At 43.5% G+C, this 26,937-nt stretch overlaps 1 protein-coding gene across 2 annotated transcripts in view; it reads left to right on the forward strand.

Annotated features, from left to right (window-relative positions):
• Positions 1-23,807, forward strand: part of SEC22A (SEC22 homolog A, vesicle trafficking protein) — a 61,548-nt gene extending 37,741 nt beyond the window's left edge. The window contains exons 6-7 of one of the 2 annotated variants that reach the window (XM_062208906.1): positions 15,766-15,831; positions 22,799-23,805. In XM_062208906.1, coding sequence (XP_062064890.1) covers positions 15,766-15,831; positions 22,799-22,999 — 267 coding nt within the window. In that variant the 3' untranslated portion in view covers positions 23,000-23,805. Of the gene's footprint in view, positions 1-15,765; positions 15,832-22,798 lie in introns of both variants that reach the window. The other variant, XM_062208915.1, reaches the window with a different exon arrangement.
• The last annotated feature ends 3,130 nt before the right edge of the window (positions 23,808-26,937 follow it).

Consider the following 26,937-nt stretch of genomic DNA (forward strand, 5'->3'; position numbering starts at 1 on the left):
TATGCCGGCGCTGCAGGCAGAGGCTTAGCCCACTATGCCAGAGCAGCAGCCCCTCATCCCCGACTGTTTAAGACAGCATATAGGTCATGATCCTGGGGCTTAACCCACAGTAAATTAACATTTAAACAAAACTCTTGTAGCTCACAAAACCTGTTAAAGGGAACAGTAATTTCTTTCTCTCTTTTTTTTTAAAAGACTTTATTTATTTATTTGAGAGGTAGAGTTACAGAGAGAGACAGAGAGAAAGGTCTTCCATCTGTTGGTTCTCTCCCCAAATGGCGATAATGGCCAGAGCTGGACCAATCTGAAGTTAGGAGCTAGGATCTTCATCCAGGTCTCCCACATGGGTGGTAGGGGCCCAAGTACTGGGCCATCTTCTACTGCTTTCCCAGGCTATTAGCAGGGAGAGAAGCAGCCAGTACAGGAACCGGGGCCTATATGGGATACCGGCAATGTAGACTGATACTTAGCCTACTACGCCAGAGCACTGCCCAGGAATAGTGATTTCTTTCTGGCACCTATATATCTTCTCTGCCGTCTTCTTGGGTTGATTCCTTCCTTCTTCCTCCTCTGATCCATTCATAACTTAAAAACTATGAAGAGTTGTAAAACTGTTGCTTTTCATTACTGTAAGTAAATACCTGAGGCAGGCTAACTTTATGAAGGAAAGACTTTTTTTGGGTCCTGGTTCTAGAGGATCACAGCTGAATGTCAAACAGGTGCCATTGGTTCTGGCCTCTGATGGTGCTGTTCTCACTGACAACTACAGGTAGCAAAAGGCATCATACAGCAAGATACAATTGAATTCAGTTTCTACTCTCCTAGTCCCATTAACTTAAGACTTTGCAGTTAAATTCCTGTAGGAGTTTGAGAACCAAATTATACTCAAACCATTTCAAACAATTAAATTGCCACATGTGATGCCTTCATCCCATATGTGAGTACTGGTTGACTGTCAGTTACTTTGCTTCAGATCCAGCTTCTTGCTAATGTACCTGGAAGGCAGCAAATGATGGCTGGGGTCCTTGGGCCCCTGGAAGCCCCAGATGGAGTTCAGGCCCAACCCCAACCTTTGTGGGCATTTGAGGAGTGAAGCAGTTCCTGTTCCTTCCTTTTCCTATACCTGTTCCTTCCTCTCTCTCTCTCTCTAACTTTGCCTTTTATGTAAATAAATCTTTTAAAAATTTAACATTAAGGGGCTGGTGCCATGGCGCAATAGGTTGATCCTCTGCCTGCGGTGCTGGCATCCCATTTAGGCACCAGTTCTAGTCCCGGCTGCTCCTCTTCCAATCCAGCTCTCTGCTATGGCCTGGGAAAGCAGTAGAAGATGGCCCAAGTCCTTGGGCCCCTGCACCGGCATGGGAGACCTGGAAGAGGCTCCTGGCTTCAGATTGGCACAGCTCTGGCTGTTGCGGCCATCTGGGGAGTGAACCAGCATATTGAAGATCTTTCCCTCTGCCTCTCTTTCCCTCTGTCTGTAATTCTACCTCTCAAGTAAATAAAAACAAAATCTTAAAAAAATTAATATTAAAACAATACTTTTTATATTACCACCAAAGAAAGAGAGATACTCAAGAATAAAGTTAACAAAGTATATACTCATGTAATATCCATCAGTATATGATGAAAATGATGACTAAAGAAATCAAAGAAGACCTAAATACATTTCATGTTCATGGATCAGAAGGCTCAATATTGTTAAGGTGTCAGTTCTTCTCAACTTGATCTACAGGTTCAACACAATCCCAATCTCAATTCCTGCAAATTGTTTTGTGGATGTTGACAAAATGATTCTAAAATTTCTACGGAAAGGCAGAATGCCCAGTATGTAGGGAAAAACTAACTTTTCTTCTGATTTCTCACAACTCCCAGGTACTTCCAGAGCTTCACTGCTGGTTCCAGATGTGTGGAGGCTTTCCCCCACCAAGCAGTTCTGTAACCCCAGCTGAGTGTCCTGCAACCCAATTCAGTTCTCACCCTGGCTGCCTGGAATGAGCACAGACCTCTCAGTGTAAGGGCTGAGTGCCACAGTACTGCCCTGCAGGTGCCAGTCACAGCCCCCTCCTCCATGTGCTAGAATGGGTCACAGACCCCAGGAAACAGGTTTACTCTAAGGGATACTAGGAAGGATACAGGTGAATGGGCAGATGAAGCCGTTTCTAGGGTGAGATCTGAAAGGGGCCTGGGAGCAGGAGCTTCTGTTCCCATGGAGTCAGAGCTCACCGCCCTCTTCACGTGTGGACATGTTCACTCACCTGGACATTTATGGAGTTAGGAACTCACTCTCCAGCTCCTCCTTCTCCTTAGAGGATGGGGTGGGACTGAAAGTCCCAAGCTTCTAGTCATGACTTGAACTTTGCTGTAACCAGCCCATCCAGGAGCCTAGCATTACCTCAAAACAGAAATTGTATCTGTCACCCAGGAAATTCAGTGCCTACCACTCAGGAAATCATAAAGGCCTAAAGAGCTGTGTCAGAACTGGATCAAAGACCAAACACTAGAATAAAAGATTCTTCTAGCACCTGTATTTACAAAGGTTTTAGGAGCTCTGTGTCAAGAACTAAGAACATATTTTCTGTTTATGTATATGTGTGTGTATATATATATATATATATATTAGAGATTTATTTATTTATTTGAAAGAGCTACAGATAGGCAAAGGCAGAGAGAGAGAGAGAGAGAGGTCCTCTTGTAGCTCACAAAACCTGTTAAAGGGAACAGTAATTTCTTTCTTTTCTGTTTTTTAAACAGATTTTTATTTATTTATTTGAGAGGTAGAGTTACAGAGAGAGAGAGAGGGAGAGACAGAGAGAAAGGTCTTCCATATGCTGATTTACTCCCCAAATGGCTGCAATGACTGGAGCTGCGCCCATCCAAAGCCAGGAGCCATCCAAAGCCAGGAGTGTGTGGGTGCAGGGGCCCAAGGATCTAGGTCATCTTCCATTGCTTTCCCAGGCCATAGCAGAGAGTTGGATCGGAAGTGGAGCAGCCGGGATTTGAACCAGCACCCTTTTGGGATGCCAGCAATGCAGGCAGCGGCTTTACCCGCTGTGCCACAGCACTGGCCCTAAGTTTTGTGTTAAGTCTTTTTTTTTTAAATATTTTATTTATTTTATTTGACAGGTAGAGTTACAGGCAGTGAGAGGGAGAGACAGAAAAGTCTTCCTTCCGTTGGTTCACTCCCAAATGGCTGCAACAGCCAGAGCTGTGCTGATCCAAAGCCAGGAGCCAGGTGCTTCCTCCTGGTCTCCCACACGGGTGCAGGGGCCTAAACACTTGGGCCATCTTCTGATGCTTTCCCAGGCCACAGCAGAGAGCTGGACTAGAAGAGGGACAGCCGGGACTAGAACCAGTGCCCATATGTGATGCCGGTGCCGCAGGCGGAGGATTAACCTACTGCACCATGGTGTGGCCCCTGTGTTAAGTCTGGAAGTCAGTAATCTGAGTCCTTTCTTGTCCTTCTTCAGTGTTGTGTTGGCCATGCCTGGTGTTAAATTATAAGAAGTATATACAAGGGCTGGCAAATTATTAGCAAAAGAATAGACAAATGAGATAAATGGAATAGGCCAGAAATATATATACTTATAGTCAACCCATCTTTGGCAAAGGAGCACACATATACAATAGAGAAATGATAGCCATTTCAACAAATGATGCTGGAACAACCGGACATGCACATGCAAGAAAATAATGAATCTCTAGACAGGATCTTACACACTTCATAAAAATGAACTCAACAGCCAGCGCCGTGGCTCAATAGGTTAATCCTCCACCTGTGGCGCCGGCACACCGGGTTCTAGTCCCGGTCGGGGTGCCGGATTCTGTCCTGGTTGCCCCTCTTCCAGGCCAGCTCTCTGCTGTGGCCCGGGAGGGCAGTGGAGGATGGCCCAAGTGCCTGGGCCCTGCACCCCATGGGAGACCAGGAGAAGCACCTGGCTCCTACCATCGGATCAGCGCGGTGCGCCAGCCGCAGCGTGCCTACCGCGGCGGCCATTGGAGGGTGAACCAACCGCAAAGGAAGACCTTTCTCTGTCTCTCTCTCACTGTCCGCTCTGCCTGTCAAAAACAACAAAAACAAAAAAACCTCAAAACTGATCACAGACATAAATGTAAAGCTCAACATTATGAAACATATAAAAAATAACAGAGAAAACTGAGGTGACCTTGGGTTTGGCATTAACTCTTGGCTTGGGCCTGGCCCAGCCCTTGCCATTGTAAGCATTTGAGGAGTGAGCCAGTGAATGGAAACATTTCTCTTTTTCTGTCTCTTTCTCTCTCTCTCTTTCTCCCCCTTCTTCCCTCTCCCTCTCTCGTTACCTCTCAAGTAGATTAAATAAATAATTTTTTAGAAAAGATAGGAACAACACCCCCCCAAATCCTCATATATGATAAAGGAGCTTATATCCAAAATATACAAAGAACTCTTAAAACTCAAAAATAAGATAGCAAACAACCCAATTAACAAATGGGCAAAAGATCCATATAGGTACCTCACCAAAGAAGATCTACAGGTGGAAAATAAGTATGGAAAGATGTTCAGCATTGTATGTCACTAGGGAATGGTTAAATCAAACTGAATTACCACTAGAATGGCAAAATGAAAAACTTGACAGTACTAAATGCTGATGAGGATTTGGGACGTTTAGAACTCCCATTCATTGCTGGTAAAAATGCAAAAGGATAGGACCACTTTATTTTATTTATTTGAAAGAATGACAGAGAAAGAGAGAGATCTTACATCTGCTAGTTTACTCCCCAAATACCTACAATGGCTGGGCCTGGGCCAGGCAGGGCCCCAGTGCAGGGTCCCAAACAGTTGGCCATCTTCCACTGCCTTTCCAGGTGCATTAGTAGGGAGATCAATCGAAAGTGGAGCAGCTGGGACTTGAACCAGCCTTCCAATATGGGATACTGTGTTGCAGGTGATGGTTTAACACACTGCACCACACCACCAGCCCCTGGTACCAGCACTTTAAAAGTGTGTTTTGCTGTCTCACAAAGCTAAGCATAGGCTAACTTTGGAATCCAGCAATAGTGTTCCTAGGTATAGGGGGATGCTTAAGAAGTTCATGGAAAATGGAATTAGAAGATGTATATTTAATTATTTTCATTACATTTTAAAACCCATTCATACTTTTTTCAAAATATGTATTTCCATCAAGTTTTTGAAGATCCTTTGTATTTACCCAAATGAATAGAAAGCTTTTTGTCCACACAAAAACCTACACGTGAATGTTTCTTTCAGCTTTATTATAATTTCAAAAAACTGGAAGAAACTAAGAAACCTATCCTTCAAAAGGTGACTAGATAAACAAGCTGCTAACCCATCTGGCAGGTTATTATTCAAGAATAAAAAGAAATGAGCCATTAAGCCACAAAAGACATGGATAGATGAAATGCATATTGCTTAGTGAAAGAAGCCTTAGGATGAAAGACTACATACAATGTATTTCCAATTATATGACATTCTAGAAAAGGCAAAACTGTATAGACAGTAAAAGTAAAAAGATTCACGCTTGCCAGGGGCTTGGGAGGGGGAGGGGTAAGTATCTGGAGCATGGGATTTTTCGGGCATTGGAACTATTCTGTGTGTGACTGTTTTAGAGCCATGTGACTGCCTGCAACAGAAGGAGGGAACCAGTGTGAACTGTGGGCTTCAGTTAATAATAATAGTCTATCATTATTAGCACACTAATGCAAGATGTTAATAAAGGGAACTGAGTAGGGGGTGCATTTGGCACTCTCTGCTTAATTTTCTGTAAACCTAAAAGTGCTCTGAAAAATAAAATTTTAAAAAGTCATCACTAAAACAAAGATCAGATGAGGACATTAGAGCCCAGCCAGAATGGAGCCAGGGTTCAGGAATCTGACTCATGCCTCAAACTGCACATACACAGTTTTGCGCCCTTTGGAGAAAGTAAAAGACAAGACCAGGTCTTCCGACCTTGCACCCACAGTCCCTGCCAGCTGAGCCACTACTCCCGAGACAAAGATGACCTGAAACGATATATTCTAATCTGCAAAAGTTTACATAAAGAACCTCTAGAAGAATAAGAAGCTGACTCAGTGTGGGAACTCGATAGATGGGAAATGGACTAGGAATGAGAGCATTCACAGTATACCTTTTTATGTATTGTTTTTTCTTGTTTTATTTGCAAGCCTGAGTTACAGAGAGAGAGATCTTCCATCTGCTGGTTCACTCCCCAACTGGCCGCAACAGTTTGGGCTTGGCCAGGCTGAAACCAGGAGCCAGCAGCTTTATCCAGGTCTCCCATGTGGGTGCAGGGCCCAAGTGCTTGGGCCATCTTTCATTGCTTAGGTGCATTAGCAGGATTGAAAGTGGAACAGCCAGTTCTCGAACTGGTGCCCACGTAGGATGCTAACCCATTGTGCAGACCCATTTTTTTTTTTTGAACCATATGAATATATTATGCATTCACATTTTAAATAATAAAAAACATTTATTAACACCTATCCTGTAAGCAAGAAAAAGAAGGTAACTTTTTTTTTTTTTTTTTTTTTTTTTTTTTTTTACAGATAGAGTTAGACAGTGAGAGAGAGGGAGACAAAGGTCTTCCTTCTGTTGGATCACTTCCCTAATGGCCGCTATGGCCGGTGCGCTGTGCCGATCCAAAGCCAGGAGCCAGGTGCATCCTCCTGGTCTCCCATGTGGGTGCAGGAGCCCAGGCATCAGGGCCATCCTCCACTGCCTTCCCAGGCCACAGCAGAGAGAAGGTAACTTTTATTAATTTGCCATGGTAAATTTTCATCAGCAAAAATTGCAAGTAAAAGGGGTGCCTGAGCATTTTCTCTGGGATTTTGTATTTTCTCCCTGCCCTTATTTTAGATTCCATAGTTTTCCCAGAAGCTTCAAGAGATTCTTTTAGATTTTTTACTATTTGGGGCTGGCGCTGTGGCACAGCAGGTTAAAGCCCTGGCCTGAAGTGCTGGCATCCCATATGGGCGCCGGTTCTAGTCCCGGCTGCTCCTCTTCCTATCCAGCTCTCTGCTATGGCCTGGGAAAGCAGTAGAAGATGGCCTTGGGCCCCTGCACCCAAGTGGGAGACCCAGAAGAAGCTCCTGGCTTTGGATCAGTGCAGCTCCGGCTGTTGCAGCCATCTGGGGAATGAACCAGCAGATGGAAAACCTCTCTCTCTGTCTCTACCTCTTTCTGTAACTCTGTCTTTCAAATAAATAAAAATTGAAAAAAAAAGATTTTTGACTATTTTACACAATTCATCTTAACTTTGGTGGTAGGATATGAAAGAGGCATGAAGTAGATTATGAACAGTTCAAAGGTTAGAGTGGTTTTTCATTAGTAAGTAATTTTATAATTTAGAGACTACCTATGCTTGTGTCTTTGTATTTTTCTGGCAATTGATAACAGAAACCTTTTTTCTCATTGTTCTAAATTTATTCCAATGTTTCTTTCTTACCTGATCCAGGGAACTATACATTGATTCATATGAGATACTTCGCTATCTGGAAAATAGGGGCATTTGCACCGTCTGTGTGTTGCTTTAGCGCTGTTCGAAAATCTTCATTCTGTTTTAACCCTTGGGACATATGAATCCTTCACATACACTCATCAGTAGTGAGGCCACCCAAACAGTGATTCTCAGAGACAGGAATAAGGTATCAACAAAGGGCAAAGCTGGGGAAAATATATTCTCAAGTAGTTTGTCAACCCGCAGGTAGTTTTAAGATTTTCCGGCAAATTTTGATCCTGTCACCTAAGTGAGAATCACTGAGATTCTTACTGTTCCAGTTACTGGGGATTTTATATCTGCATAGAGAAAAATGTTTTGATAAGATCAGTGCTTGGAAATATTTTTCCTTGTCTTGTTATGAGGATAAATGAGAAAATGCTATATAGTCAGAAGTATCTGCCTTCTAACAATTCCATGTCCTAAAAGATGAAGTGGATGACAGGTGACCAAAAGGAGAGAAAATATGAGTATGCAAATGGGCACCATGAAAAATTGAGAGTTTTAAACAAAGTGGGTTTACTGGTCTGAACTAGACTCACAAGTCTGTCCTTAGTCCAATTTAACCTGACAGAAATATATATAAAAGTGTTGGCCTAAGGTTTCTCACTGTCTGGTTTCTTATTGTTCATGGCTTGTGTATTGGAGGAAAGATCTTTTTATTTTCATTAAAGCCCCTGGACTTAAGACGTACTCTTAGCCTTGTCCCTGGTTTGTTGTCGTGTTTTGTGTTCAGAATAATCTCTTGAGTCACTGTAGGTAACTTTGGGTCAGTAAATGTAGCTCTTCCATAGGGGGCAGCTGCAGAGATGAGTGCGTGAGCCCGTATCTGTGCTGAGGTTACCCACAGTGGCGTTAGTTCAGATCACAGTAGTGATCTGGGAGAAAAGGCAGTACCCGGACTAAGTGGCCACAGTGTTTCCCTAAGGCTGACACTTGGTTTAAGAGCAAAGGCTTTGGGAATCCCACTTTTAGATCTAGCTGGAAATACATAATGTATTTCCCAGGTATTGGTACTATATAGATATGAATTTAAAGTTTATCTTTTTCAGGCCAAGAGTACTAAGTACTCTTTGCAAATGCTAAAAATGGTTGCAGGATTTATCTTCTGGTATATGACTTTGTGCTTGAGGCACACTTATTTGAAGATTCAGTGCGTTTGTTTCTTTCAGATTAAAAACTGCCTCTTAGTGTGATAGTGAGGGATTTATTAAAATACGAAGCACTTTAGTTTTTCTTTGGTATCTAAGTTCACACTGGGGAGGTTTAGGATGGATGTAGTGTTTTTTAAGTTGATAAATTTGATTTGGCATTCACAGTAATGTGTAAATTAGATTATTTTCACTCGCTTCCTACCTTTATTCTGAGTTTAGAGATGTTTATTATGAGTTGACACCTCTTGAATTGATAAGCTTTTATCACGCTGGCTCTTATTGCATGTGTTCCATTAAAGATCAACCTTGAAACAATGATACTAATTAGGCTGAAGCCAACCTAGAAGTAATTTGCGTATGGTGCATTAGAAAAAAATTAAATCTTCTGATACAGCAGTAGAAATGCTGGCCTGGAAGTCAGGATAGCTGGGCCCATCTGCCAGTGACAACTTTATGACCTTAGATAGTTTGCCTTTGCCTTCTTAGACTCATCTCCCTGTTCTGCAAGAGGAAGGCTTTAGACTATGTAAACCCCAGGGCTACTTCAGCACCAACATCCTCAGAGTCTCTGATTCTAGAATTGTTTGGAATAGCTACTTCAAAGCAGAAGTAATCAGCTTGCTTTTATTTCTTGTCTTCTGTGTTTTCACTGACTTGTTAATATCTTTTAAAGAAATTACATATTTGTTAAAGCTCAAGAGAAATTTTTGATTTATTTAGTATCATAATATCTGGGCTAAGCTATAGTACTCTGTACTTTTTCACTATTAAAGAATTGAAGAGGGGCTTGCACTGTGGCTCGCAAGTGAAACTGCTGCCTGCAGTGCCAGCATCCTATATGGCACTCGTTCGAGTCCTGGCTGCTCCGCTTCTGCTCAAGCTCCCTGCTCATGCTCCTGGGAAAGCAGTGGAAGATGGTCCAAATGCTTGGGCCCCTGCACCCACATGGGAGACCCAGAGGAAGCTCCTGACTCCTGGCTTCGAATCAGCCCAGTTCTGGCTATTGCAGCCATGTGGAGAATGAACCAGCAGCTGGAAGATTCTGGAAGATTTTCTCTCTCTCTCTCTTTCCCTCTCTCCCTCTCTTCCTAACTCCCTTTCAAATAAATAAATAAATCTTTTTAAAAAATTTTGAAGGAAGATTATATAAAGAAGAAAATAAAAATCATCTCCAGATTTCCTCTGAGATACATACAAGGGTACTTTAAGTTGTCTACGGAAAAATGGAATTAAAAAATAAATTTATTTTGGTACAAAAACATTTTTAAATCCATGCGTGAGTTTGTATTTATATATACACATATTACATGTATCTGTATCATATCCATTTGATTTTTTGTCTTCTTTAAAAAAATTTTTATTTAGTTATTTGAAAGGCAGAGTTACAGTGTGGGAGGAGAGAGAGAAAGAGATCTTCCATCTGCTGGTTCACTCCTCAAATGACTGCAATGGCCGAGGCTGGGCCAGGCTGAAACCAGGAGCCTAGAACTCAATCCAGGTGTCCCATGTGGGTGGAAGGGGCCCAAGCGCTTGAACCATTTCATTGCCTTCCCAGTTGTGTTAGCAGAGAGCTGGATCAGAAGTGCAGCAGCCAGGACTTGAACCACTGCCCAAACTGGATGCCGGCACTGCAGGCAGCTTAAGTTGCTGCGCTATAACACCTGCTCCTACTTTGCATCATTTTTATACTTAGCATTGGTAATATTTCTGAATTATTATAGGTATTTCAATAGTTTTTTCCTAATTCATTTACGACTATTATGTGAAGCCTCTGTTTACTTTCATTCTTACCTTTTAAAAATAGTCCTTAGCTTTGTTAGTTTTCTAAGTAATATGTGGATACCCTAGCATCTTCCAAAGGTGAATAGTGATGATTTGCAAATTTTTACCTGAACTCCTTTCCTCTGAGCCATCCTCTGCCAACATCTTCCTTTCCTCCTTGCCTCTCTTCCCAGGCTCTGCGCCATCCTAACTCTGGTTGTGTCCTCACCCATGTTTCGTCTGCCTCCTCTCCACTGACTCCCTTCAGACCTGCTGTTCTTTAACAAAGAAACAACAAAAGAAAACTAAAAAGCCTCTTGATGTGTGTTATCTTCTAATTTTTTTTAAATTTTATTTATTTTTTTGACAGGCAGAGTGGACAGTGAGAGAGAGAGACAGAGAGGGAGGTCTTCCTTTGCGGTTGGTTCACCCTCCAATGGCTGCCGCAGCCGGTGCGCTGCGGCCGGTGCACCGCGCTGATCCGATGACAGGAGCCAGGTGCTTCTCCTGGTCTCCCATGGGGTGCAGGGCCCAAGTACTTGGGCCATCCTCCACTGCACTCCCTGGCCATAGCAGAGAGCTGGCCTGGAAGAGGGGCAACCGGGACAGAATCCGGTGCCCCGACCGGGACTAGAACCCGGTGTGCCGGTGCCGCTAGGCGGAGGATTAGCCTATTGAGCCGCGGCGCCGGCCATCTTCTAATTTTTTTTAAAAAAATTATTAATCAAGAGTTAGAGTTCCAGACAGAGAAAAGGGAGAGACAGAGAGAGGTCTCCCATCCTCTGATTGACTCCCTAAATGGCTGCAACAGCCAGAGCTGGGCCGATCCAAAGCCAGAAGCCAGGAGCTTCTTCTAGTTCTTCCATGCAGGTGCAAGAGCCCAAGCAATTGGGCCATCTTCTGCTTTCCCAGGCCATAGAAGAAAGCTGTATAGGAAGTGGGCATCCAGGACACGCACCAGTGCCCACATGTGATGCTGGCACCACAAGTATGCTACTATGCCATAGCATTGGCCCCTCTATTCTAATTTTTTGCAAGGGTGGACTGTGTTTGTTGTCCCCTCTCCATTTTCCTCTCTTTTCTTAGTCTGCCCCCATAACTCTGACACACCGGGATCTTTCTGCTTACCAGATTCTGCAGTCTTTCTTACATTTACATGTCCTTTGTTCCTCATCTCACATACCGTTCTCCTCTTCCTTTTCAAAATAGCTCTTTATTTCAGAACTAATGTCTATTTTAGAAAACTTAGAAGCAAAAATAATAATAAATCGACACTAGTAGTTTAATGTATTGATTCTTCTTGACCAGCTCTCATCCCTTCATTTTCATGAAACCATTCTCTCTCTTTTGTTTTCTTCTTTGTCTTCCTATTCCTTGATGTATTTGATAAACTTTCTTCTTCCATCTGTCCTTTGAATAGTGGCGTTCTCCAGTCTTCTTTCCCTTTACTTTGTAGTCTCGTAGCCCTGCCGCTTCTCCTTGGTTGGTTTCACAGTGGTCTTTTAACAAGTTAATGCCTGTGCGTGCGTACATATACACGGTGAAGTATGCACACAGTGTATTTCGGAGCTTACAAAAGTCGATATGTAATTTTCAGAAAAAAAAGTTGTTCTTTTCCCATTTCTCCCTCTCAGACTCAACCACTGGCATATCCATCTAGAGACATTATGTGCATGTGGTAGCATGTTTGTATGTATGTATTTACTTATGCAGTTATTCTTTTTAAATATTGTTCACAAATGGTAGTATGCCCTTTTTACTGATTTTAATCTTTTTTTCACCACACCGTATGTCAGAGGTCATTTCATATCAGCACTTACAGGTGTAATCCATTCTTTTTAATTTTTTTAAAGATTTATTTATTTATTTGAAAGGCAGAGTTACAGAAAGAAAGGAGAAAGAGAGAGAGATCTTCTATCTACTGATTCATTCCCCAAATGACCACAATGGCTGGAGCTGTGCCAATCCAAAGCTAGGAGCCAGAAGCTTCTTCCGGATTTCCTACATGGGTGAGGGGGCCTAAGCACTTGGGCTATTCTGCACTGCTTTCCCAGGCTCATTAGCAGGGAACTGGATTGGAAGTGGAGCAGCTGGAACTCGAGCCGGCACCCATGTGAGATGCTGGCATTCTAAGCAGCAGCTTTACCTGCTACGCCACAATGCTGGCCCTGAATCCATTCTTCTTGGTGGCTGCATGGCCTTTGTTTTTCATTTGTATTATTTACAGAGTAGACAGTATTGGAAGCCGTCCTAACCTCCTCCCTCATTGAGACTGTAAGTGCTACTCCACTTGCCTGCAGTTCTCTGCTGCCTTATTAACCTGTTGTCTTCAAGAGCCAGGTTAAACCTTCCTAAAGAAAACCTCCCTTGTTCTCCTTTTTAATCCAGACAGAGCTGTGCACGCCTCTCCAGTGAGCTCCCCTAGACACATACCCATCCCATCAGTCATTACTTTGATGGGAAGTGTTGATTTAGTATCTTCCTTCTTAATTAGCAAGTGAACAATTTGCATTGGTGTGGACTTTGTTTTCTGGCCTGGGTCTAGTGTACACAGTACTAGGTTTATAAGTACTTAAGGAATATTTATTGAATGGAAGAATATGTTTATGAACAATCCTTTCTTTATTGAGTAGAATTAAAATTTTTTCAAGTTCAACTCAATTTGGCATATGTTTGTTGAATTCCTATTATGTGCACTATTTCATGCAAATACTAAACTTTATTTTTCTGCCTTTGAGAATGAATAGAATCTGAGAGTAGGCATTTAGCCTATTAGTTAATGCATCTATATTATATATCAGAGTTCCTGGGTTTGATTCCTGGCTCTGGCTCCTAACTCCAGCTTCCTACTCCTGTAGACCCTGGGAGGCAAGGGAATGGCTCAAGTAATTGGATTTTTGCCACCCATGTGGGAGATCAGTGCATTCCTTGTCCCAGCTTTGGCAATGGCCCCATTGTGGGCATTTAGGAAGTGAACCCGTGGGTGGGAGCTCTCTGTGTCTCTCCTCCCCCTACCCTGTATGTGTGTGTGTGTGTGTGTGTCTTTCACAGAAAGAAAGATTAGCATCTAGTTAAGAAGACAGTTAAGAAGATAAGTATATTAGGGGATTTGGCAACACTGAGGGCAGCGCATCAGATGAGTGATACAGACAACAACCCCAGGGAGAAAGTAGGGCGTGTGTGTGTACTTATCGTGTACTGTTCTGAAAGGGTACTTGGAAAGGTTTGTGGCAAGGTGGATGCTTCGTCTATTGATGAAGTCGCCTGTTGGGATGCCTGCATCCCACATCAGGGCACCTGGGTTCAGTTCTTGTCTCTGGCTCCCAATTCCAGCTTTCTTCTTCCACTCCCCCTTCATATTTTCATCTTTGATGCCGACCCTGGGAGGCAGCAGTGATGGTTCAAGTAGTTGGATTCCTGCCACCCATGTGGGAAATCTAGAGTGTTCCAGTTTCCACAGATTTTTTCAAGTCCCCTCATATGTATGTGCAAATAAATGTTATTTCATTTAATCTCGACAACTTTTTTTACAGTAGAAGAAATTATAGTTAAATAAGTGGTGTAAAATCATATAGCTTATAAGTAAAGACATGAACCCAGGACTGGCTGACTTTAGAAATGTGCACTCAAGTGTTCCAGAAGCAATGGAGAAAGTTATAAAATGATAGTGCAAATTTAGAAAAAATAGAATGTCCAATTGTAGGACATTAATTAAATTGTGAGGTAGTTATACAGTCATTATAGATTCTGTGGTTGAGGAATATTTATTGTCTTGCAGAAGTATTTATGATAGTATGTAAAGTACTAAACAGCAGTATATAACAGTATCATTCAATTTCTTAAAAATGTACACACTCACACATAAGCACCAGAAAGAAATACATGAAAAAGCCCTAGTTCTCAGAGTTATGGTATTTATGGCTTATATGAATTTCTTCTTTGTATAATTTATATTTTACAAATTCTCTACAATGGACATGAACTTTTATAATCAGAAAAAATGGGTCATTTTAAAAATAAAGGACTACAGCAAATAATCAAGCCTAACTTATGTAAAGTCTTAGAGTTGTTAAAGTGGGAATATTGCATGTTGACCTTGCCTGCCTCTGGAGTATAACTGCTCTGGGCAGCCAGCCAGCTGATGGTTCCTGCTTTAAATCCTTCTCATTGCAATAAGCCACTCCACTTCTGCCTTCTATACAGTCAGTTCTGCTGCCCAATAACAGTGCAAAGGGGAAATTCTTGTTGTGCTGTTTTAAGAACTTTTCATGGATAATACTCATGTGTCTTGTAGAAGTTTTCATTGTGTAAAAGATTTTTTTTTCTAAGATAAGGACCAAATTTAATGTTCATACCTGGCAGTAAAAAATGTAATACTCCTGCCTGAACTTTATGTTCTACTTCCTGAATACCTTAGAAGAAGTTGATGAATGTAGATATTTAACAGAAACTGAAAGGGAGTAGGAAAGCATGGGTTGTTACATGTGTCTGTTAGTTTTCAGAGAAATATTCTGCTCACCATCTGTTTTCCCTCTGGGTGGGCTATTTCTTTAGCATAGCATGCATTTAGCACACTCTAGTGGACAGTAGCTTTTTAGTTGTCAGGTTTTTTTTTTTTTCCCAAAATTGTGTCAAATTATTCATACTTTTTTTAAAAAAAAAAAGATATATTGAAAGGCATAGTTATAGACAGAGAGAAAGCTTCCACGTGCTGCTATAGCCAGTGCTGAGCCAGGCTGAAGCTAGGAGCCAGGAGCGTCTTCCCTTTCTCTCATGTAAGTGTAGGGGCCCAAATACTTGGGCCATCTTCTTCTGCTTTCCCAGGCACATTAGCAGGGAACTAAATTGGAAGTGGAGCAACCGGAACCCCAACCAGCACCCATATGGGATGCTGTGGTCAGACAGTGGCTTAACCTGCTATGCCTTAACACTGGCCCCAAATTAATCATACTTATTGGATACTGCAATCGTGTGCTTGCTAGGTAGTGAAGGTTTTCCATGTTTATTTGACATAAGTGACCCCAGTGAACACGAATAACTTGGTTGGCCACTGGTGGTCATGCGTCTTTATGTGTTTTCTTTAGCAGGAGAGAGGCTTTACATGACTTTGAAGACATTTCCTCAGTGGTTTTCATCTTCGGTGAAATGAAACCAACATAGAGGAGCACTTGTAGTCTTCCTTTGCCTCATATTTCTTGGGTCAAATGATATACTTTTGTTTCTGTTTTAGGACTTGAGAATTTTTATGTACTGCTTTGTAGACATTTTGAATGCATAAACATTGTCATAGCCAATCCTTATGAATTGTTTTGAAAATAGATATCCACTAAGAAAAAAGTCAGCTTTTATTTTTGTTTTTACAGAGTGATGGTGAGGATTTTAATTACATCATTGCATTTTTCCTTGGAACAGCAGCCTGCCTTTACCAGGTAGGTGTTCTCCCATTTGTAAGAATACTTCCTTATTGTTTATTGTTTCAGGTATCAATTTTAATAATTACTTGTACATTTAAAAGATGTATATATTTGTTTGAAAAGCAGAGTGACACACAGAGGGAGAAACAGAAAGGCAGAGATCGTCCATCCACTGGTTCATTCCCCAAGTGCCCACAACAGGCTGAAGGCAGGAGCCCAGAACTCCATCTAAGTCTCCCATATGGGTGGCAGGGGCCCAGGCACCTTAGCCATCATCTGCTTCCTGGGTGCGTTATTTGGATGCTGCATTGGGACCAGAGTAGCTGGGACTCCAGCCATCAGACCAGTATGGGATGCAGACAGCCAAACACCACCTTAATTTGCTGTACCAGAGCACTCACCCTGCTTGTACTTTTTAAATAAGAAGAATAATGTCTGAGTTCTTTGCCTTTCTTGTAACGTGAGCCTCTGTTAACTTTGTGGCCTATATCTCCATTTTGAGTAGACATAGATCTCAGGGAACTTGATGTTAACCTTTTTATTGTTGTTGTTGCAGTTTTTTAAAAGATTTATTTATTTATAAGGCAGAGAGAGAGAGAGAGGAGATTGGGGAGGGGAGAAGAAGGGAGAGGGAGAAGAGAGGGAGAGAGGAGAAAAAGAGAAAATATTGATCTCTGTCCACTGATTGACTCCCCAAATGGCCATGGTAGCCAGGACTGGGCCAGGACAAGGCCAGGAGCCAGGAACTCCTTCTGGGTCTCCTGCATGGGTGGTGGGAACTTACGTACTGCTGTTTCCCAGGTGCACCAGCAGGGAGCTGTACCGAAAGTGCAGCTTTGGGCATCTCAGATGGTGACTTAACCTGTCCCAGTGTTAACCTTCTCTCTGTGCCTGGGCTTCAGTGGGGGGACACCACCTGCCTTATGGCAATAAGGCTACTTCTAGATTTTCTGCATGACCAATCATCCATCTTCTAGGCTCTAGGCTAGTGGTTTTGTACCTTGGGGGAACGTCTTTGAATACAGCAAAAGCAATATTTTAGGGTGCTTAATCCAGCAGAGATTGGACTCAAGAAACTTCACTGGGAGATGATTCTGTTACTATGGGCAGAGAGTACTGAGGGCCTAAACTATGGTAATGGCAGTGAGGGGAAAAAATAGCACTTGAGAAAGAAGCCTCATGAGGATGGGAGACAGGAGATGTGAGACTTACAGATGAGAGATTTTTGTACTTGGATGCCAGAGACTAGTACTCACATTTCCAAGGCCAGAGAGGTTTTGTCATTTTAGGTTTTACATTTATGCTCATGATCCATTTTGATTTAATTTTTATATAATATGAGAGATTTAGTTCTCTTAGGTTTTTGTTTGTTTGTTTTTTGCCTACAAATGGCACTATTTGTTGAAATGGCTATTTTTTCCTCCATTTAATTGCTTTCACACCTTTGCCAAAAATCTGAATGGGCACATTTATGTGGTACTGTTCAGTGATTCTGTATTCTGTTCCATTGATTGAATGTCTATCCCTTCACAAGAACCACAGTCTTTTTTTTTTTTTTATTTGAAAGACAGAGTTACAGAGAGAGGTAGAGACAGAGAGAGGTCTTCCATCTGCTGGTTCACTCCCCAGATATCCACAACAGCAAGAGCTGAGCCAATCCGAAGCCAGGAGCTTATTCCCAGTCTCCCATGTGGGTGTAGGGACCCAAGCACTTGGTCCATCATCTGATTCTTTTCCCAAGCACGTTAGCAGGGAGCTGGATCAGAAGAGGAGCAGCCGGGATTCGAACCAGCACCCATATGGGATGCCAGTGCTGCAGGCTGGGGCTGTAACCCACTGCAGCACAGCGCCAGCCTCCCACAATCTTAATTACTGTAGCTTTGTATTAAGTCTTAAATTTAATTTCCTTAGTGGTTATGGGGCTGTCCAAATTATCTGTGTCACATTGGGTGAATTATAAAAGCTGTGGTTTCTGAGGTAGTGATCTGTTTCAGTTGGTTGTAGTGTTCTCTCACCACCCTTTTGATGTCTACACAGTCTGTAGTGATACCCTGCTTCCTTTATGATACTGGTCATTTCTGGTTTTTGTTGTTGTTGTTTTTTTTTTTTTCTGTTGTCAGTCTTACTTGCTAATTTCATTGATCTTTGCAAAGAACCAGCTCTTGGTTTCATAGATTTTTTTTCCTATTGTTTTTAATTTTATTGATTTTCTGATCTTATTGAGAGAAGAGTATTGAATTGTAGATTTTTCTGTTTCTCATTTCAGTTCCACTTCTGCTACACATGTTTTTCAGCTAAGTTGTTGGTTCCTACTCATTTAGGATTGCTGCATCATCTTGGTGGATCGATCCATTTGTCATTGTATAATGTCCCTCTCTGTCTCTGGTTATTTTCTTTGCTTTGAAATGTTTTTCTACTTTTTGATATTAACATACCATGCTTTATTTTGATTAACACATTGTGATATATCTTATTCCATTCTCTTACTTTTGACTTGCTGTAGCACTTAAAGTGAGTTATGACATTTACAGTGTGTGTGTGTTAGCAGAGTTGGTTCATGGTTTTAACCTATTCTGCCCATATCTGTGTTTTGATTGCTGTATTCAGGCCAATGACATTTGAAATAATTATGGATGTTAGGGTTTGCCTTTTGTTTTTCTGTTTTTTTTTTCCTGTCTTTCCATGTGTGGATTACTTAAACATTTTGCTTAGAATTGTATTTCAACTTGCCTGTCATGTCTGGAGAGCATCTCTATAGCTTTTTAGGTGGTTACCTATCAGTATCCTTGTGTCATCATTTATCAGTTCTTATGAAAGGCAGACACTTTACCTCCATAGATGTCATTTTGCCTTCACCTATTCACAATTGCCTTAAATATTTCATCTACACATATTTTGAAGCCACATAAGACAATCTTATAGCAATTTTTGCTTCAACCATTTGACAAAATTGAGAAATTCAAAAGGAAAAGGAAAGACTATCACACCTAAACATATTTTTGCTTGCCATGTCCTTTCGTTCTCAGTGTTCCAAGGGTTCTTCATTTTATTGTTTCCTTAGTGTCTAGAGGGCTTCCTTTAGCTATTCTATGGTAGTCAGCTTTTTATGACTGCAACAAAATACTGAAGACAAGCTGCTTAGGAGGGAAGGAGGTTCACTTTGGCTCATGGTTTTGGAGATTTCACAGGCCAAGATCAGGTGTCCCTGTTGGTTTGGCATCTGGTGATGGCATTCTTGCTGGTGCTGTCCCCAGGTATCACATGGCTGGAGAGAACACGTATCTGGCTGTGTCTGTCTTTTTGTAGTCACCGCGATTCAGTCTGCCCAACAACCTGGTCCAATAGGATCACTTCAGAGGCCCCACTTCTAAACACCATAATTGGATCAAGTTTCCACCCTCTTTGGACCATTAACGTAAGACTGTGCGGGCCATGTCCTACACATGGACCTTTCTGGAACACCCAAACTGATGTCCAAACCATAACGCATCTGTTGGCAGCAAATTCCCTCAGCCTTCTCTTGTCTGAGAATGTTTTTTATTGTCCCTTTTGTTCCTAAAGGATGTTCTTGTTGGATATCAGATTCTGGCTTGATAGCTCTTTTCTTTTAGCACTCAAGAGATCTTCCACTTGTTTCTGACCTCTGCAGGATCTGATGGGAAATCCACTGTCTTGTTGCTGGGGAGAAATCTGTTGCCTTGTTGCTGATGTTCGGAGATAGATGTCCGCACCGGACATGATCTCTACTGACGTCACAGAGGGAGGGAGTGGGCGGGGCGGGTTCCCATCCAGTGAGAAGGAAAATCCTGCCTCCCTGCTTGCCTGTTCTGAAGCCACGTGAGGCGGGGTGTGGGATGCCTCTTTTCAGTGTCCTGGTCCCACACTCGCCATTGATGATGTGGTTGTGGATAGGATGATGTTTGGCTGGGGTATGGTTGTTGATTAAAAGTTTCTGCCTTGCTGAGGTTCATCTTTGTTGATCTTCTGAGTTTTTCCCTTTTTAGGGGAGCAGGGGAGTTCTGCATCCCTTGGCATTTCTAGTTGCCAGTTTCTTCAGCTCCACATCAGGATGTATGAGGCACAGAGGAAGCCTGGAGAAGTCAGCACTGTGATGTTCCTTGGGTCTCCGGGTCCTCAGCTTGTCCGCCTCCTCTCTCCACCACGCAGTCTTCTGCACTCGTTCTATGTCACATCCAGGGTGTTCGATTGGACATAGCAGGAAGCATAAGGAAAATGTGTCCTCTGTATCTACAGAAACAGAAAGTGGGGACATCATAAAATTTTACCTCCAAATACCAAGAACACAGACATCTGTCTGTATAACCTTGAAGTATCACATTCAAGACATTTAACATTGATGCATATATTATTTAATGTACAAGTCATATTCACATTACTTCTGTTGTCTGCAAAGTGTTCTTTACTGCTAGTTTCCCCTGATCTAGGAGTATGCAGTTTGGTTGAGGTATATCTTTTCTCTGTACTACAGTCTCCCAGCTGTTTTGTTGTCATTTTGTTTTGATCTTTCACTACATGGAAATCTTTCAGGAGTTCTGCATGTCCCTTACCGCATGACCCACAGTATGGTTTTGCCTTGATCATGATTAGATCCAGGTTAAAGATTTTGATAACAGTACTGTGTAGTGGAGTATGTGTGTGCCCCCTTACATCACTCAGAAAACATGTAGTAACCTGGTTTGATCATTTGGTTAAAGTGATGTCTCTCAGATCTCTCCAGTGCAGTTATATAATTCTTTGTAATTAATAAGTAATCTTTGGGGTAAGACTGTTAATTTAAAAAAAACTTTCAAAACCATGAATTAAATATCAATTTTTTAATATCAGAAAAGCTAGTTCTTTTTTAAATAAGATTTATTTGAGAGGCAAAGTTATAGACAGAGAGAGGGCAAGACACAGAGAGAGGTCTTCTATCCACTGGTTTATTCCTCAAATGGCTGCAACAGCTGGAGCTGGGCCAATCCCAAGCCAGGAGCCAGGAGCTTCCTCTGGGACTCCCACATGGGTGCAAGGGCCCAAGCAATTGAGCCGTTTTCTACGGCTTTCCCAGGCTATTAGCAGAGAGCTAGATTGGAAGTGGAGCAGCCAGAACTCGAATCAGCGCCCATTTGAGATGCCAGCACCACAGGCAGAGACTTAACCTACTATTCCACAGCACCAGCCCCTGCTAGCTCCTCTTTACAGTAAAATTCCAATTAATAAATAGATGGAAATGCAAAATCAATACTAGTAATTATTGTAGTCAAAAGGACATCAATCGATACTAAAATTACTGGGCAAAAATATAGTGAGGTGTTTGCCTAAATCTCATCCCTCCCTTCCCTCCCGCCCATTTACAAGATGCTCATAGTCACAGAGGGAATAATGGTGACTTCACAGGGCAGACACGGCTTTACCAAGTGATCAAGGTGAATAGCACTAGTAATGAGACGCATTCCCTGTCACCTTGGTTGTACTCCTCAGAAAACACCAGACACACCCAAATTGAGGAACATGCTGCAATATAACTAATATTTTTCAAGACTATCAAGGTTGTGGGGAAAAAAAAAAACTGAGGGACTGTTACAGATTGGATGAGACTTGACCACCAAATGCAAGTATTCTGGATTGGATTCTGGATCAGAAAAGAGACCCTTATGGGACAACGGGCAAAATGCAAATAAAACTTGGGTCAGTGCTCATTTCTGGCGATCTCACTACAGTTATGTAAGAGGATCACACCAAGGGGAACAAGGTGAAGAGAATGCAGGAACTCTACTGTTTTTGTAATTTTTTCTGAATTAAAATTTCAAAGGAAAAGGTATTCTTTGTTTTTTTGTTTTTTTTTTTTTTTACTTTTCAGCCTTCTTCAGCGAAAGTCATTCAGATAAAATCTTATGGTTCATTTTGCTTGGCTAGCAGTCTTCTTTTTAAATAAGCGAAGTCCTCATTTGTGTAAGAACTAAACGCACTTAACAGAACACTAGCATCATTCCCTTTGTGAAGCCTGGATACAATTTGACACCGACCCGTGCCCCCTTCTTAGGACTCTGTGATCACATGAACCCTCCGTTACCAGGCTGTGACGCTGAGACACGCTCTAGAAAAAGCTCCGTCTCTCATCACGGAGCACTCGTTGTGTCCCGAGTCCTGTCCTGAGCACTGGAGATAAATGAGTGAAGCAGTAAAAATGTCACCCGAATGAAGCTTAGATCTCCTTGGAAGGCCCTGCAGGACAGCAGCATGGGCGTGTCGTCCACGTGTGTGTGCAGTGTGTTGTGGAGAAAACACAGGCAGCGAGGGTGCATGCCAGGGAGCCCTCGACCATCTCATCTCGCTCACTCTCCTCCTTGCTTTGACTTTCCCATGATGTGACTGTTTAGATGCTGGATTTAAAGTCCGTTTATAATCTCTCCCGCTGGAACGTAAGCTGTGTGTGCGTGAGCGCTTTGTTCTCGCAGCAGCCGGTTGAGGGCTTCTGGCCGCCTTCACTGGATGGATTCTCCCTCACAAGCTCCCTCGGGCTTTGCTCGCCGCGTTCCTTGCACCCCGTGGGGACTAGTACGATTTTGTGGATGTCATTGACATGCAGCCTGAGGTTCTGTGAGTTGCATTGTCCTGAGCAGCCTGCGTGAGCCTTGGTCAGGCGCGCGTGGCCTTCTCAGGCCCGGGAACGCTGCTTAGTCAGGCGCCTGTGCCCTCAGCGGTTGCCCAGCCTTTTGCAAGGGAGTCACCCCTTGTGCCTCCATTTAAAATGGGATACAAAGTGCTTTCCTTCAGAAAAGGTGGGCATCGTACAAGGAAGAATCTCGTTCCCTTTCAAGCCGTGTACTGGGTGTCTTAGATATGGTCTGTTACCACCAGATGAAAAATACCCTTCCTCCCTTGTCAGAGTTTTACTCTCTGGCTGGTTTTTACTTTTCTGTTAGAAACAGCTGTCTGTTTCCCTGTAGCCTAATCACCTTTCGTTCTTTGTTTCGAACAGTGTTATCTACTTGTGTACTACACCAGCTGGCGGAACGTCAAGTCGTTTCTGACTTTCGGCTTGATCTGTCTGTGCAACATGTATCTGTATGAACTGCGGAACCTCTGGCAGCTTTTCTTTCACGTGACCGTGGGAGCATTTGTTACCCTACAGATCTGGCTCAGGCAAGCCCAGGGCAAGGCTCCGGATTACGACGTCTGAGCTCTCCCTCCAGACCTGCTGCCTTGGCTCCCGGGGAGAGGAGCGAGGACCTCCCGCCTGCCACTGTGACGGAGAAGTTGTTCACCGCGAAGGAGACGCTCTACTCCGTTTCTCACCTACTCTCCACTTCTTCAGTTAACATGGCATGCTGTGAGCGTGCAAGACCTGCCGGGAAAGCTCCCCCCAGCCCCCAAGGATCCCTGGCCGTGAGGTGGAGGCCTGTCTCTGCAGACGGAAACAGGAAGCACAGTCAGATGCCGCCTGAATCATTGCTGAAGCATTCATGCAAAAAAAAAAAAAGGGGGTGTGGAACCTGCCCTGAGGACTGGGCAGGCATGCCACAACCTGGGTTTGCCTTTGTGAGGCACTAGTACAGACCAAATAAAAAGACGCTGCAGAAATTGGGACGTTTATGTTTTCAACAGATGACTCTGCTACATATCAGATTATTTGCACACATAACGGTACCAAGAGCTTGTAAAGTCCAGGATGGTATGGAATCGGCTCTTTTACTTTTATATTTTTGCTTGAATCTTGTCTAAGAGGAGGCTGTGGTGAGCTCATCCCTGGAAAATCACAAATATTGCAAATACAGTGACGTGTGTCCTTCTAGACCATGTTTGTCATTTCTTTTGAAGGTGCTTAAAAAATTGGACTCACTAGACTAGAGCCATTGTTCCCCGGACTTTAGTCACTTAAGTACCGCATACACTTTTACATAACTGGTTAAATTTTAAAGTATTTTAAAAGAAACAAGTCGTATTCCAAGTTGAAAACCAGTAACCGGTATCAGTTTGTCATAAATAAAAGATAAACACAAATAAGACTAACATAAAAAATTATCCAGTTCTAGCTAGATGCTGGTGCCTCTGCAGGCTCTGAATCTAAGAGGCCTGCTGTTCGTGGCAATGAGTAAGATGCTACCCAGCACCAAGCCGAGACTCTCCCGTGGCTTAAGCAAAGGCTGAAAGACACTGTGAGGGAATGCTTTGTCACTGTGATTCAGTGTTATTGAATTCCCTGCTGTGCACCACCTAGAACCCTCTTGTGGACCTCCAGCGCACTGGGTTCTGCACGGAAGAAGCTCTGGCCTGGCCTGAGAAAATCGGAAGGAGACCTTCCTAGCACCTCCTGTTCATGGCCTTAGGGAGTTAAGCAGCCAGTAGCTGGAAGAACTCACTTATTTTTCGATACCATTGTAAAAGATTGTTCAAGCAATTAAGAATTAATATAGGGGCCGGCGCCGCATCTCAATAGGCTAATTCTCTGCCTAGCGGTGCTGGCACACCGGGTTCTAGTCCTGGTCGGGGCGCCGGATTCTTTTCCAGTTGCCCCTCTTCAGGCCAGCTCTCTGCTATGGCCTGGGAGTGCAGTGGAGGATGGCCCAAGTGTTTGGGCCCTGCACCCCATGGGAGACCAGGAGAAGCACCTGGCTCCTGGCTTCGGATCAGCGCAGTGCACCGGCCGCAGCGGCCATTGGAGGGTGAACCAACGGCAAAGGAAGACCTTTCTCTCTCTCTCACTGTCCACTCTGCCTGTCAAAAATAATAATAATAATAATAAAGAATTAATATAGGAAGCACAGTTAGATTCACTGGCAAAATCTGGAACTCTCCTGGTTTTAGAAATCATCTCCAGGAGTGATTTTCTTTTGTTGTTGATGTTTTAAAAGGGTCCAAACAAGGAATTCATAAGGTGCTGAGATTTGCTTCCTAGGTAGCAGCAGGAGTCCCGAGGGTGTGTGCAGAGCTGGCCACCTCGCTTCCCTGGCCCTTTGTCAGCACCCTCCTCTCGGGAGAACGAGGGAAAAGAGGGGCGCTGTGCTCATGATGCCGGGGGTCAGGTTGCTGCTTCTGAAAAGGCCGCCCAGAAATCCTGTGTGCTCCGAGAGGAGCCCAAGGCGTCGCAACATCCTGAGTCATCAAAACCGCAGGAATTATATTTGGCATTTCTACTTGCTGAGCTGGGCATGGGAAGTGTTCCATCTAGAAAGATTCTCTAAAGGAATGGGTAAAGAGGAGTTTGCTTGTGAACAGTAGTTACCCTGGAAGCTGGCGCATCCAGTTAGCTGTGCTGGTGTTCCATAGCTCCCGGATCAGTTTGGCTCAGGAGCTCCTCCATGTGGAACGGATGAGTTACAGCGTGTGCCATTTGGATCAGCTGGCCCCAAGGCACTGGAGAACTCCTCACCAGCTGGTTTTGGTTTTGGTTTTGGTTTTGTTTTTTTTCTTTTCTTTTTTTTTTTTTTTTTTATAGGCAGAGTTAGACAGTGAGAGAGAAAGACGGAGAGAAAGGTCTTCCTTCCGTTGGTTCACCCCCCAAATGGCTGCTACGGCTGGCACGCTGCGCTGATCCAAAGCCAGGAGCCAAGTGCTTCTCCTGGTCTCCCATGCGGGTGCAGGGCCCAAGGACTTGGGCCATCCTCCACTGCCTTCCCGGGCCACAGCAGAGAGCTGGCCTGGAAGAGGGGCAACCGGATCACCAGCTGTTTTTAAAAGCTCAGTTTGCATTGTGTTTTTGTTTTTTCACCAAGTATTTTGGATCGGTCGATGTTTACATCTCAGTGTGAACAATTGAAAAGAGGTATAAATAATGTATTATGCGTACAGTGCTTGCTTGCGTCAGTTGGTGCCTGCATCTCTGAGGGTTTATGTGACCTGGCCTTGGCTGCCCTGACACAAGGCGATGGCGCTTCTCTCCGTTTTCACAGATCTTAACTTCCTCCCTCCTCCTTCCGTATTTTATTAATGTCACTGTGGATGCCTTTTCAAACAGCACTGGAAAGAGGCCTGGGATAAATTCCTGTATCACGTGGCTGCCAAAGAAACTGAGTTTAGAAAGTGAAGTCTTGGCCATGAGCGTACAGAAGTCCTAGGCTCTTGAGAATCACGTGGGCCTGTAAGGAGGATGCTATTAATCTCTTCTGTTTGTACTGCATTTCACTTGTAAGAGAAAGTCTGCGTTGACCTCCTGGCGGTGAGCTTTGTAGCCGCAGTCGTGATCACTGGGAAGAGACAAAGGTAGTGAGTCGTTGGTGATGCGGAGCTAAGCACAGGGCTCTTTCCCCTGGCATGGAGAGGTGACAGGTTTGCATTCAGGGACTGTTGTTCCTGGTTCTTGGTAAAAATCAAGGAATTGAGGTCTTCTGAAGTCAGTGAGCCCAGGACTGCTCTTGGTGTGTTTTAGCTTGGTTCATGGTAACTCTGAAATACTGCTTTTTACATATTTTTTACTTAGTTTGAAGCAGACAGAGATCTGGCATCTGCTGGTTTGCTCCCCAGATACCGGCAACATGGGAGGCTGGGCCACGCCGAAGCCAGGAGCCTGGAATTCAGTCCTGGTCTCCCATGCAGGTGGCAGGGCCCCAAGTGCTTGAGCCGTCACAACCTCTCTCGGAGCACACAGGATTTCTGGGCAGCCTTTTCAGAAGCAGCAACCTGACCCCCGGCATCATGAGCACAGCGCCCCTCTTTTCCCTCGTTCTCCCGAGAGGAGGGTGCTGACAAAGGGCCAGGGAAGCGAGGTGGCCAGCTCTGCACACACCCTCGGGACTCCTGCTGCTACCTAGGAAGCAAATCTCAGTACATTAGCCAGAAGCTGGAATTGAGAGGGAGGCATGCATTGAACCCAGGCACCCCATACATGATGGGGACATCCTAAGTGGCTTAACCACCACACCAAATGCCTGGCCCTTAAATACCATGTTTTGATTAAAGGGTGCCATAAGATCAAAGAAACTATTTTTTTTTAAATTTATTTAATTTATTTGAAAGAGTTATAGAGAAAGGTAGAGATAGAGAGGTCTTCCATCCGCTGGTTCACTCCCCTGATGGCTGCAACGGCCAGAACTATGCCGACCCGAAGCCAGGAGCCAGGAGCTTCTTACAGGTCTCCCACGTAAGTGCAGGGGCCCAAGCACCCGGGCCATCTTCCACTGC

Source organism: Lepus europaeus, chromosome 2, assembly GCF_033115175.1.
Source record: "Lepus europaeus isolate LE1 chromosome 2, mLepTim1.pri, whole genome shotgun sequence".
Lineage (NCBI taxonomy): Eukaryota > Metazoa > Chordata > Mammalia > Lagomorpha > Leporidae > Lepus > Lepus europaeus.